This window comes from Mobula birostris, chromosome 17 (genome assembly GCF_030028105.1).
Source record: "Mobula birostris isolate sMobBir1 chromosome 17, sMobBir1.hap1, whole genome shotgun sequence".
Classification (NCBI taxonomy): domain Eukaryota; kingdom Metazoa; phylum Chordata; class Chondrichthyes; order Myliobatiformes; family Myliobatidae; genus Mobula; species Mobula birostris.
In genome coordinates, this window is record NC_092386.1 from 31,074,213 (window position 1) to 31,088,874 (window position 14,662).

The following is a 14,662-nucleotide window of genomic DNA, read 5'->3' on the forward strand; positions in this document are numbered from 1 at the left end:
TACGACGTTGGAGCACCTTACGACCCAGGGAATAAGTCAAGGGACCGAGTGGTATGCCTCCCCTGCACCCCTCCCAAAGACGGGACGTGGACCTGGAGGGAGGACCTGGGAACCGAGCATTGTGCCTTCTCAGGGAACCCTGATGGGGTGAGCGTACCCAGACTCCCCAACCCAGGGGACATGGCGGAGCACATCACCCACTTCCTTCCTGGCCCTCACTGGGGAACCCAAGATACCGCAGCCATGGGAGGACAGGCAACATGGCAGGCATCACCAACGCCGCGGAGCAAGAGGAAGACCCACGGGCCTCAGCAATTCAAGCTGTGAGGTCCACCCTGAAGCTCTCCAGATACAATGGAGCCAGCTACCTGGAGCCTTGCCTGGCACAAATCAAATTTGCTGAACAGCACAATGGGTGCAGCCCCACTGAGACAGTGGTGCGCCTTGCTCTGGCGTTGGAGGGGGATGCCTTGCGAACCCCCCCCCCCCACCCCCACCACCTAATGCCAGCTGAGCAGTGTGACCACAGGGCCCTTGTAGCAGTGCTGGAGTGGTGTTTTGGGCAGAGGCCATCGGAGGAAGCAATGAAGGAAGAACTGGGCAGCAGGTGGTGCTGTGTTGGGAGAAAGCCTGAGGGCATTCGCAGCAGAACTTCGCCACTGTGCTGGGAATGGTTACCCCCAGTTCCCTCCCATTGCCCAAGAAGATCTTGCCCTCCATGCCTTTGTAAAGGCCTGATGCCGGGGTTCTTTTGGCAGCACGTTTACCTGACATCACCCTCATTGCTCGCTGGGGCACTGGCAAAGGCAGAGGGGGGCGAAGCCACTTCAGCCCTCCAAGGCATTCCAGTGACTCCCAGGATGCTGTGAGCCTGGGCTTGTGTCACTGAAGCGGAGGAGCCTGTGAGACGGGTTTGACCAGTGACGGGTTGGCCCCGTTGCTTGCCAGGGAGCGATCTCTGCTACTGGTGTGGTGAGGCAGGCCACGTGGCCCGGGGCCACCCCGCACCAGTGCCGTGCCATAGCCCAGCGCCGCCATCGGGATTTGCCAAGCAGGCGGCACTGTCAAGGCCTCCAGCAGAATCCTTCCATTGTCGTCTCTCCAAGTGGGCTGCTTGGGTGAAGAGCAAGGACTGCATGGTGGAGGGCATCAGCTGTCATGTGTTGGTGGACATGGGGTCAACCATCACCATTATCCATCAGGGTGTCCTCCCCAACACAGACCAGCCATCCCTGCATAGATGGACGACACTCGCGGTCTAGCTGGCTGTGGTCACCGGTGGCTGTGCGGCAATGAGAGGGAAGAGGTGGCAGGGCATCGCAGTGTTGCTAGCTGACATCTGGAAGTCCTGCGTTGTTGGCTTGGAACTGCAGTCCCGCTGGGGGCAACACTCTACCTCGGCGCTGAAGTTGTGGCTGTCCAGCAATGAAGCTGTGGGCTAACAGTAGGGATCTTCTGCACTTCCTTCCTGCTACTGCTCTGCCTGTTGGTTACACTTTTCCCTTCTCACTAATTTCTCAGCATCACAGATCTCCAGAGTGAATCAATGTGCAGCCCCAGGGACACCACGTGATCTGTCAGGAGCTGCAGCTGGACTAATTTCCTGCATGTGTAATTATCTGGTAGTCTCTAAGTTCCCACATTGCACAGGAGGAGCGTAACACAATGCTGAGCTCACCTACCATGGCTAAAAAAGACAAACAAAAATCCTGCCCTCTCCTTACCTTAGTTTTGCTCCCCCTCCTCACCAAAACCCAGTATTTACTAAAATCCGTACAACCAATCAGCAGCCTCTCTCAAAAAGATCACTCTGCTTGAACCTAACTTTTTATTGGCTGTCATATTTAGCTAATTATCCAATTACCTATTATCTAACAATTAATTGACTTGCTTTTTTTTAGAAATTCCTGCAAATTAAATTTTTGAACAAGCAAAGAGACTCGCTTCTTTACGTTCTCTGAACTTTAAAAGGCCGATAATTTTGCTGGTCAGACATCACCTGGGTAAGTTCATATAATATTTGTTATAATGTGTTTACATGGTTATCAGATTTGAAACTTATGTTGGCTTTGAAATTCTTTAATACAATATGGGTTGAAGGGGGAACTTCCTGCTTCCTGGAAATTGTTGTCTCTGTATTGAAACCTGGTGAGGATCAATCAGATCCTTCCAGTTGTAGACCTTTTTCACTAACCTCATATGTATGTAAGGTAATGGAATGAGTGGTTATAGTAAGGCTTTCTTATGCTGTGAAAAACAGTGGGAAATTAGCTGTTTGCCAATCTGGATTTCGTAAAGGGAGAATGACCATGGACTCAGTGTTAAGTTTGGAATCTGATATTCGTAAGGCCCAATTTGATAAAGAATCAGCGAAGGCAGTTTTCTTTGATGTAGAAAAAACTTGTGGTATGTAATGGAAACATGACTTCTTGCTTAAACTGAAAAAGATAGGAATAGGTGGTAGAATATTTAATTGGATTGAAGTTTTTTTTATGCAATAGGAAGATGCAAGTTAGGATGGGAACAACATTCTCGAACGAGTATGAGATAGAGAATTGGATTCCACAGGGGCGTGTGTGTGGCCCACTCCTTTTTAATATTATGATTAATGATATTTTCTTAAATGTAGACTCGGACATTTCCAAATCGTCATATACTGATGATGGTGCAGTGTGGAAAAGAGGCAGGAATGTAAGTTATATAGTTAGGAAAATGACATCAGCTATTAATGAAGCAGGGGTATTGAGACATCGATTGGGGTTTAACTTTCCTGCTGCAAAGACTTAAGTTATTTGTTTTTCTAAAAGTAACATTACACCCACAATTGATCTCAAGTTATATGGAAAACAAACAACAAATATAAACAAGTTATATGGTAAATCTCTTAAACTGAGTTAGTAGTAAAGTATCTGGGTATGTGTAAACTGAGTCAGCAATAAAGTTCCTAGGTATCTGGATGGACATAAGGCTAACATGGAAGGTGTATGTGAATAAAAGTCTAGAGAAGTGTAAAAAGGCCCTTAATGTGAACAGGTGCTTAGTTGGATGTGATTGGGTTGCAAGTAGGAAATCATCCCCAATTTCGGCATTACTGGTAGAAATTAGTGAAGTATCTTTACACAATTAGCAGTGGTTTATTGGGTTAATATAAGAGGATATAAAGTTGGTCATCCAGTATTGGCAACATTAGTAGAGTGTTGGGAGCACTGTGTTAGGTTGTCAGTTTTGGGTGGATGGTAAATGAATGGCCACAAAATCTTGGCTGGTTTAATGTGGATTATAATCCCCGTGTACCTCTTCCTGTTACTCCTCCATGATTTTCCCTTATCTGTGGTTGACTTGGGCCTTCAGGAAAAGATCAAGATGAGGGGGTCATTGTTCAGCTATATATGTAAGGCACATATTATGGATTCTTGCATATCTGCACAGCTGGTTCAAAAGATCCAGTGACAAGTTGTACGTGTTTCTGTTCATGTTCCAAAGTTTCAGGTGACTATTAAGAAAATATTATCAGACAAAGTATTGGTACTTGCGCCAGAGATGGTTGCTATCATTTTAGCCATGGAATGGGTCAAAGAAGTATGCCCCAATTATGTACTTCTGTGCTCTGACTCATTCCCAGTCTTGACATCCATTAAAACAGGTACTTTAAATTATAGGTAAGACTTTCTTCTTGAGATTGGACAACATCTGTTGAGGCTGCAGGGTCTAGGCCTGTGTATACATTTCATATGAGTTCTTGCCCATGTTGAGGTTGAAGGAAACGAGGTGCAGACATTCTTGTCAAGCAATCACTTAAAATTAAGGATATAAATGTAGTAGTGCCTTTGCATAAGGGGGAGATGAAACCATCATTTAAAAAAAGTCCATTCAAACAGCTCACTGGGGATAAGGAAAAGAAAGGACGTTATTTATATAAAATTCAGAGGATGATAGGAATTTAACTGGTAGATGGGTGTAAAAGGAGAGAAGTTCTACTTGCATGTTTGTGTACTGGACATACTGGGCTGAATAATTCCCTGTTCAGAATTAATATACATGATAGTGGCATCTATAGGGGGTGCACTTGTCAAGAAAAGGTGCAGCGTATATTGTTTGAATGCAATTCCTATGAGGTGAAAAGGAAACACTTCATTGCTAAAATGAGATGTTTAGGGTAGAGATTAACATGGAAAGTTTTGTAGGATATCACTGCCACCGTAACGTATATAAGAGTGTATTTGACTTTCTGAAAAGCATTAGATTTTTTAATATTGGGTTTTTTTGGGGGGAGTGCAATTTAGTGGGTTTACTTCCTTCTCTTTGCACCATACACCAACTATGTAGTCGTGGTAAAGCACCTTATGTTGGTCTGCCAACTGCCATTAACTGTTATATGAAGAAGAGACTCACCTCTTCAATCCTCCCATGTTCACTCCATGTCTTAACTCCTGCAAGTGAAACTCTCAACCAATAATAAAGAGAAACTTGCCAGAATCTCACCTTAGTTTCTACTTATTCTCACTGAAGGCACTTGAGCTACAACCTCAGTTTCCCACTCTAACCTCTCACTGTGGTTGCTCCCACAATGGCTGCTCTGCTGGAATCCAACGTCTTTTTATTGGCCCTAGTAAAACTCACAAGCAGCAAGACTTTCTCTTTGCAATGCTTACCCCCTCTTGCACAGATCTTAACTCTCACTCATGATCCTCCAAACTGAAACACATGCAATGACACTTGATGTTTTAATTGCCTTCCACTCCCATTCACTATCCTCCAAAGAGAAATTCATAGCAATACGACAAACTCTTTTCAATGCTTCCTACAGTCACAGTTTCAGCAATGTTTAAGATTATCTACAATCTTTTTCTCTGTAATGACTATTTTAAGTTGCATGAAATCTTGAATGAATTAAATATTGTTACAGTATGATTTTTATCTTTCCAGATTATCATTTTTGATGAACAGTAATCCAAAATGTGCTTTGATGAACAATGGATATCCCTGAGTACTTGGATTTGGATGCAATAGATTTTAGCGATGATACGGTAAGAAGTATTTATTTTACTTTGTATTTTTAACTTAAAAAGAAATGACAATTATTGAAGCCACATCCAGCATTAGGACTAGATATGCAGACTTTGACCGAGAAGATAGTATTTCATTACTTGTATTCATTTATCTTCCCAAATTTATTTTTAACCTCCAGTACTGTTTTATAATGCTGGATTAAACCAAATGGCCAAACTCAAATTTAAAAAAAACTAAATCAGATACTAAACCATAGCTTCAGGATTAACTAGCATTATTTTGTTTAGCTTGAAATACATTTCTGCTGGAGAACTAAATGTTACTTTAAATGTAATTCTGCAAAATATTGATGTTTTACAATGATATATATGTAAATTTTCCATTTGGAAAAAGTCAGCTGTACAATGTCGTACTATTTCAGATAAATTGAAGAACCAGTGTAATTCAGTTATTTTAGAGTTTTCTAAGACACATGTTTCTACCATTGTTCTGAAATGTTAAAACATTAATCTCAACTCTTTTTGCTTGGATTATTGATCTTAACTGGATTTTCAGATCATTAATAACCCACCCCCATTAAAATTAAAAAAAAAACTATTTTTCCTCTGAGAGGAGCTGATCCCTGATGGTGAAATAATTGTTTTTGTAATTGCATTTTTAAGATGCATCCCGGTTTGACACTGTACTTTTATTACTGTGCTCGCAGCATTGTCTTAACCCAGATTTTCTGCCATGTTTTGAAATGTCTTTTTTTTACTTCTCAACCCTCTTGTAGCTAAATCATTCAAATAAATTGTTTGGAATTGCTTGTGTCTCAGAAGTCAAAACAAACTTGATCTTTCATTTTTCAAATCTTGCCCAGTGTAACAGGATCCTACCACCAAACACATCTTTACCTTCTTCCTACTCTCTGCTTTCCATGATTCCCTTGTCCATTCATTCCTCCCTACTAATCTCCCTCCTGGTACATATCCTTGCAAGTGCCAGAAATGCTACATCTGCCCATTCACCTTCTTCCTTACCTCCATTCAGGGCTCCAAACAGACCTTCCAGGTGAGGCAACACCTCACCTGTGAATCTGTTGGGGTTGCCTATCGTATCCAGTCTCCCGGAGCAGTCTCCTCTACATTGGTAAGACATAAATTGGTGCACCACTTTGTTGAGCACCTCCATTTCATCCACCAAAAGCGGAATTTTCTGGTGGCCGACCAGTTTAATTACTATCCCCATTTCTGTTCCAACATGTTGGCCCATGGCCTGCTGTTCTGCCGTGATGAGGCCAGTCTCAGGGTGGAGGAGCGACACCTCATTCAGTTTAGGTAACCACTAACCTGATGGTATGAACTTCGATTTCTCCTTCCAGTAGTTTTTTTTCCACCCCCATTCCCTCTTCTTCTATTCCCCACTCTGGCCTCTTACCCCTTCTCTTCACCTGTTTATCACCTCCTCCCTGGTGCTGCTCCTTCTTCCCTTTCTCCCATGGTACACTCTCCTCTTCTTTCAGATTCCTTCTTCTCCATCCCTTTACCTTTCCCACCTACCTGGTCTCACCTATCACCCTCCTACTAGACCTCCTCCCCCCCCCCCCACACATTTTTATTCTGACCTCTTCCTTTCCAGTCCTGAAGAAGGGTCTTGGCCCCAAACGTGTCTTGTTTATTCATTTCCATAGATGTTGCCTGATCTGAGTTCCTCAAGCATTTTATGTGTGTTGTTCTGGATTTCCAGCATCCACAGAATCTCTTGTGTACATTATATATCTTCCTATGATTTTCAGCTTGGAGCTCAATGCCAATTATGAATAGTTTGAATATTGGCTAATTCTGCCTTCAGGTTAAAGAGTTGCATAGTATTTCAGAAACTTGTATCTTGTCATCGTTAGTTTAATTATACTTGAGATATTCTATATTACTGCTGATTTCTTCTACTGTATTTAATCACTGTGGAAATTGAAATCTGAAGATTAAAATAATAAAATATTTATTTTCTAAGATTATTAAGGTACAAAATATGAAATTTATTTCTAGAACTGTTTTGGAAATAGATCTCTACTTCCTTACTAGACACATAACATTTTCAAGAATAGCTATTTTACATCTTACAATTGAACAGTAGAATCAGTACTTACTAAGAAGGTTACTTTTTCAGTTATCATCATTGTCTGTTTATAGATACTTGGAAATGAAGATAAATCAATCAACTGAGTAAAGCATTTGTGCATTAAGGAAAGGTATATAGGTTTGGACTTCCATAACTTCAAGATTGTTGGCATTTCTGAGCAGAGTTATTTTTGTACTGTGTTCTCAAGTGCAGCCCACCTCCCAGTACTTCGGTTTAGCAAAGAACAGCAAATGGATTGTATCAGAGCAGACAGCCAGTGATAGCAACAGAACACCTTTGACAGATGATGAGGCCTCTCTAGCTTTCAAAGCTGTTACTGTTAAATGTCATTGACAATCAGAAAATGTTCACAGCGTTTTGGGATTTCATACAAGTGCACCTTTCTTTAAAAGTTTTAAGAGCCTTAAAATATGACACACTCAACAATTAATAATTTCAAAAATAATGAAGGGTAGAATATCCAAGATGTTTCTCCCATTGTTTTGACTAAATCCATGTTTCGCACCTGATTTATTCAGTGGCACAGACGGAATTCCCAGCTTGAGACTGGGAATGTTTGTGGAAATTGCATTAGAGTCACCGCAGTGGTACTGAGACCCTTGCAGGGAAATGTAGAGGTTTTACTGATACAATTAGGTTGGATGGGCAATGTATTTTTAACTGATGTGCCAGCTAAAGTTTTTCTTAGAAACATTAGAGAAAAGAATTGTGTGGGTTACCTCTCTGAACAATATTTTGTCAGATTTTTTGGTAATTCCAAATCTGAAAATGGCTCAACTTAATATTTCCTCCAACATTTCTTTTTAACTCTGGATACTTACTGGGGTTATTGTAACTGGATCATGCAATTTAATGTTCTTGCAATCATGTGAGATTTTATTCTGATAGGAAATGTGGATCCTGTATTTAGGCTTTCATTCTTTCAATTTGTTTGAATTACACATGCATTAAACTAAAGAATTCAAATTTTATTGCATTATGTGAAACATTTTAATACCAATTTTAAACTCCTTAATGTTATCATATACAGACAATCTGTATGTGAGTGCCATCACAAAGAAGGCAATAGGTTTGGCATATCATCAAAACTTCTGTAGGTGCAGAGTGGAGAGTATCCTAACTGTGCATCATGGTGTGGCATAGAAATGCCAATGCCCGGGAACAGGAAAACACTACAAAGAGTAGCCAGCCAGTCCATTTTGGGCAAAGCCCTCCCTACCACTGATACATTTACATGGACTGGTGCCACAAGAAAGCTGCAAACATCATCAAAGACCCTTACCATCTTTGCCGTGCTCTCTTCTCACTATTCTCTTTGGGTAGGAGCTACTGAAGCCTTGGTTCCAACATTACCATGTTCACGACGAGTTACTACTCTGTAATGATCGGGCTTCTGAACCGTCACGAAGAACTTCAGTCACCATAACTCCTCTTCTGTGATCTCCAGTCTCACTTTCGAGGACTCTTAACTCATGTTCTCAGTATTATTTTTTTATTTGCACAGTTTGTCTTTTGCAATTGGCTGTTTATCAGTCTTAGTTTTTTGTATAGTTTTCCCATAAATTATATTGTATTTCCTTATATTTCCATCAAGATGTTTGCAAGAAATTGGATTTCAAGGTAGTATATAATAACATATACATATCATCTCTCAATCATCAGGCTCTTGAACCAGAGGGGATAACTTCACTCACCCATCACTGAACTGATCCCACAACCTATGGACTCACTTTCAAGGACTTGTTATCTCATGTTCTCAATATTTTTTTCTATTTCTTTCATATTTCACAGTTTGTTATCCTTTGCACATCGGTTGTTTGACTGACCTGTTGGATGCTATCTCTCATTGATTCTATTGTGTTTCTTGGCTTTACTGTGTATGCCCACAAGAAAATGAATGTCAGAGTTGATTATGGTGACATATTTGTACTTTGATAACAAATTTACTTTGAACTTTGAAGTGTGGACAGTAGAAGAATATTGAAATGTACCTAGTTATTCAGTTTTTTAATATTAAACATTCAGTTCATGGGCATAATTTATCTGAAGCTATCAGGATACTGGAAGTTTCATTATTCATTCATAATGCAAAGATTTTCTTTCCCCATTTATTCAATTTTAGGCATTTGGACATTGCTGGCAAGGCCAAGATTTTTTAGTCAATCCTTTAGAACAGGGATTTCCAACCTTTTTTATGCCATGGACCAATACCATTAAACAAGGAGTCTTCGGACTCCAGGTTGGGAAGCTCTGATTTAGAAATTATAGGTGAGCCAAACTCTTGACCTGTTGCCGTCCTTCTACTGAACATACTACAATGGTGATGTTGGGTGTGGAGTTCCTAAAGACAATGGAATGAGGGCAGCTTGATGGTGAATTTACTGGTGGTGGTCCCATGCCTAAGAACCTTTGTCCAGCTTGGCAGAAAATGGGACAGATTTAGGAAATGGTGTCAGTGTGACTTTGGCAAGTGGAAGTAGTGCATTTTGTATCTGGTACACAACAGTGGAAGCAGAATGGGGTATCAGTTGTCATGAATGGCACTGAGCATTTTGAGTGTTAGTGGAGGTGTACTCACCTAGACCAGTGCAATCAGATTTCTACCTATGGCTGAGCTTTGGACAATGCACTGGAGGACCTCCTCTATTGATATCCTGAGTCTGGGATGACGGATCTGCAGCAAGCATAATGGGCATGACTCTAAATTGGATTCAATGCTTCCTGGATGTCAAGACCAATCACTCACCTCACCGGTTCCATAGTTGGACTAATGTTGTGTAACATCCGGAGTTGAGTGATACTGACAAAGTTCAACTGGGCATTATTGAGCAATTATTGGTGAATGACTGACTACTGCTTAAAGGTACTGTTGATGATCCATCCATACTCTGAATAGGGTTTGGCCTGATTTTTATTGATAGGATATACTTGCATACTTTTGGAAAGGTCCAAAGTTCATTGAGCTCATTAAATATAGAGAAATTAAAAAATATGCAGCACACATTTTGGATTTTTTAAAAATCCTTGTTTGTGTTAAAGCTATCTACCTTTCTAAAAGTCACAAAAAGTAATAAAAATATTTTAACAGTGTGATTGTGCTTTAAATACTTTGTTTGCATGTTCAGTATCCATGGTGTGAAGCTTTTCAGCTCTAGTTTAGTACAGTGCATCTGGTAGTCATGACCTAAACACTGAGTAAAGTATGGTTTTTATTTAAAACAGATTGCTGAATGAAGTTTCCTGAAGATTAAAATATATCTGGTCTGTTTATTATTGCAGTCTAATACATTTGTCAGTCCAGATTTCACTTAGTTAGAATGAAGAGTTTAGATTTTTCGATTATGTAGCCAAATGTGTATGTTAATAGGGTGCCAGGTTTCGTTGCAAGTCTCCCATGCCAAGGACAATGAATGACAAATTTCTGGATGAGACTAGCCACTGTACCAATGTGCTTGACGGAGGAAAGAAAGAAATCGAGGATCTTTCGTCTGAATATTTGTAGTCCCAGAACATCTAAAATTTGAATGTTTTGGGATTTCTGCCAAAATGAACCACGGACCTGATGAAGCATTTCCATACACTGCTATTTTGAATTTGTTGTACTTTATATTCTGTGTTCTATGTTATATCATGCAAAATGTATCCAAGTGATAGTGATGTGAAGGTGTATCAAATATGGAAAGTTGAAATTATTAAAATTAGGTAACCCAGTTCATACATAACCTGACAGAATGTTTTGTTTTAGCTATACAACCATAACACCATGTTACTGAAAAGCTCTTAAAGATTATTCAAGAAGTGATTCCAGTAAAACATTATTCAACATTGGACTAGACATGAAGCTGAATAGCTAATCTCAGATAACCCATCAGGCACCCATTTTTATTTTAAAACGCATTCCCATTCTGACATGTCTGTCTATGGCCACCCCTGCTGCCATGATGAGACCACACTCAGGTTGGTGGAGCAACATCTTGTATTCTGTCTAGGTAGTTTCCAAGCTGATGGCGTGAACATCGATTTCTCTAACTTTCAGTATCTTCTCCCCTCTCGCCCTTCTCTTCCATTCTCCATTCTGATTCTTCTCTCACTCCTCCTCACCTTCCCATCTCCTCCCTCTGGTACTCCTCCTCTTTCTCTTTCTTCCATGGTCCATGTTGTGTTTGCTGTGCTGTAACTACTCATGAAAACCTGATACTAGAGGTAGAACAAAGCCAGAATACTGAATAACCCCTAATTCAGCAAGCGACTCATCCAGAAATCAACAGTGCAACCAGAGTACGACAATTTAAAGGTTACAAAAAAAAAAATTCAAGAATTATCCGAATAAAATGACCAATCAGTGAAAGTAAGAATGGTTGACAGACAATGGGCATTGATCACTTTCAGCTTGCCATAACACCTCCTTCTTGAAGATCATTACCTATAGGATTTGTTCCGAGGTTCATTTGGATTGGAGCAATCGGCTTGTGCTGGCATGGGTTGTGACATTCTCATTGCGATGTTGCTTGCAGCTATGCTGGCACTGGTGGTTGGTTCAATTGGTGTAAATCGTACCCTTCCAGGAGAAGATGAAGGTTCAGCTCTGTATTTGATGATCTGCCCAATAAACCTGTTGTGCCTTTGGTACCTGTGGCTGCAGCTGGTTGATGTGGTGATGCCAAGGATATCTGTGTATGATAACTTCGTAGAGCACTTACCCATGTGCTTGACAATCTGACCTGATACCCAGCAGTCTTAACCATTGCAACATGGTCTGACCCACACTGCAGCTCCAGGCTTGAATGACTTTACCGATCAACCAAGGTCTGCGTGGCTGCCTTTGTGCACCTGAGCATCTGCTCTCTTGGATGTTGGACACTCTGCAACATTGCGTCCAGTGTTTCAACAGAAATGTGCTGACTGCTCCATCCCCTCTTGATTTCACAAACCTCTCTGCTTGGCTGTTGGACTCTGGATGATACGAGGGTGAGCAGATGAGGATAATTCCGCTGTCCTGGCAGAATGCAGGAAATGGCTACGCACTGAATTGGGTGTTGTAGTTTCTAGCATCCTGAAGCAGCTGAAGATCTGCAGCAGCTGTTGAAGGGTATCGTCTGTCATTGTTGACTCATAGATAGTACTTCTGGCCATTCGTAATAGGTGTCATTCAGGATGAGGTAGATACGCCTGTTGGGCCAGCAAAGTCAATATGTACTCAACTCCAAGGACTGGTGGTCTGATGCCATAGTTATGGATGAGTTCTATTTGGATTCTATGCTGCTATTGAGCACTGAGTACACTGCTTGCATATGGATGTGATATCTTTGCCTATGCCTGGCCAGTACACAATACTTCTCGCTCGAGCTTTCATTCAATTGATGCCTGGGTGGGCACTGTAGAATTGTTTCAGTAATGCTGGTTGAAATGTTTGTGGAGTCACTATTCTGTCTCCAAACATAAGGCAGGAGTCTACAGTTGAGAGCAATGTATGATGTCAGTAGAAAGGTATGACATCTTCATTTGTCCGGCCATCTGTCAGCAAGGTATCTGAAGATATGCTGAAAAAGAGGATCTGCCGCTACTTCTACTCTGATCTTGTCAGCAGTGAATGGACCACCATGGACCGTCCCAGGCTTGGTTGCAAAAGGAGAGTTGGGCATGGGCTAGCAACCCCATCCTGTTTTAATAACCCTGAGCTACAGAAACGGCAACAGACATTTCAAAGACCTCATTCCTGGGAGAGGAAGGATCCTCGCCTAGGAAACGAATGAAGTTGTATGGTGAAAGCCCCAAGTCCGTGGAAGCCACGGAACTGATCAACTTTCTATTATCCAGGACCATCACCATTGGAACATGGAATGTAAAGACAATGTGTGAAAGTGGAAAGAGTATGAGTGATAGCTGAAATGAAGAACAACAATCTGAGCCTACTCGGCATCAACGAGACAAGGTGGACAGTGTCTGGGCAGAGGCAGCTGATGACAGAGGAACTTCATTCAGGGTATGAGGAAGATGATGTTCCGTGCACACAAGAAGTGGCACCCATGCTATCAAAAGTAGCACAAAAGACATTAATAGAGTGGAAAGCCCATGGTCCCTGCTTCATCTCAGCATCCTTTAGGACAGGGGTTACCAACCCTTTTTATGACATGGACCCCTGCTTTAGAAAAAAGAAGAAAAAGATCAAGATGAATAAAAATTGGATTGGGTGACACTGGCTATGAAGACTTGATGGGAACACATAGATTGGGTATGATGAGCGAGAATGGAGAGCGTTTTGCCAACTTGTGTGCATTGAATCAGATGGTCATCGTCGGCAGCATCTTCCCCCACAAAAGAATTCACAAGATTACCCGGGTGTCTCCTGACCACATAACAGTGAACCAAATAGACCAAAGTAAAGTAAATTTATTATCAAAGTACATGTACGTCACCATATATAACCATGAGATTCATTTTCTTGTAGGCATACCTAATAAATCCATAGAATAATAGCCATAACAGAATCAATGAAGGACTGCACCAGCTTGGGCGTTCAGTTAGTGTGCAAAAAAAACAACAAACTGGGCAGAGACAAAAAGAAAGAAATAATAATTATAATAATAAATGAGCAATAAATATTGAGAACATGAGATCAGTCCTTGAAAGTGAGTCCATAGGTTGTGGAACATTTTAATAATGGGGCAAGTGAAGCTAAGTGCAGTATCACCTCTGGTTCAAGAACCTGACGGTTGAGGGGTAATAACTCTCTTAACCTGGTAGTGTGAGTATTGGGGCTCCGACACGTTCTTCCTGAAGGCAGCAGTGAGATGTCAAAGTGTGGAGAGAAACAGATGTTGCATCTGACTGCCACCTCTTGGTTGCAAAGCTGAAACCCAAACTGAAGAATCGGATAGAATCAGCATCTATAAGGTAGAGATTTAATTTCAATCTTTTGAGAGAATTGTAGACCCAAGGACCATTCAGATTGATCCTCAGTAATAAGTTCCAAATGCTACAAGAACTGCATGAGGACGAGGATCTACACTACAAATAGCTGAATGTTAAGGAGATGCTAGTCTTGACATGTCAAGAGACACTAGGTGCCAGAAAGAACAAGCAGGGAGAATGGATATCAGCTGAAACATTTTTGCAAAATTGAGACGAGGAGGCAGCACAAAGCAGCTATGAATAACATGAGATCTAGTGAGTAAGCTGAAAGCATAGGAAGAGCATGCAGAGGTTCACAGGGCAGTGAAGAAGACCGTTAAAACAGACAAGCACAGTTATATAGACAGCCTGAGGGACAAAGCAGAACAAGCAGTGGGGTGTGGTGACATGAAGTTGTATGACACCACCAAGAAACTGTCCGGCAAGTACAGTAAGCCTGATAGACCAGTCAGGGACAGGGATGGAGAGGCCATAGTCGGAACAGAGCAGCAGCTAAATAGGTGGGCTGAACACTTTGAAGGTCTGCTGAACAGACCCGCACCTCCAAACCCACCTGATATCTGTCCAGCCAAAACCGACTCTACATACTGTCCTCACACATCTGGAGAAGAAGGATGCT

The 14,662-nt window shown here is 41.4% G+C and overlaps 1 protein-coding gene across 6 annotated transcripts in view; it reads left to right on the top strand.

The window, feature by feature from the left end:
- sncaip (synuclein, alpha interacting protein) overlaps positions 1–14,662 on the top strand; it is a 163,510-nt gene that overhangs the window by 44,830 nt on the left and 104,018 nt on the right. For 4 of the 6 annotated variants that reach the window (XR_011889519.1, XR_011889518.1, XR_011889520.1 and 1 more), the window contains exons 2-3: positions 1,902–2,003; positions 4,927–5,027. Coding sequence is in view for 1 of the 6 variants with exons in the window: in XM_072281466.1 (XP_072137567.1) it covers positions 4,974–5,027 (54 nt within the window). In the remaining 5 variants the exon portion in view is untranslated. Of the gene's footprint in view, positions 1–1,901; positions 2,004–2,629; positions 2,692–4,926; positions 5,028–14,662 lie in introns of all 6 variants that reach the window. The other 2 variants (XR_011889521.1, XR_011889522.1) reach the window with 2 other exon arrangements.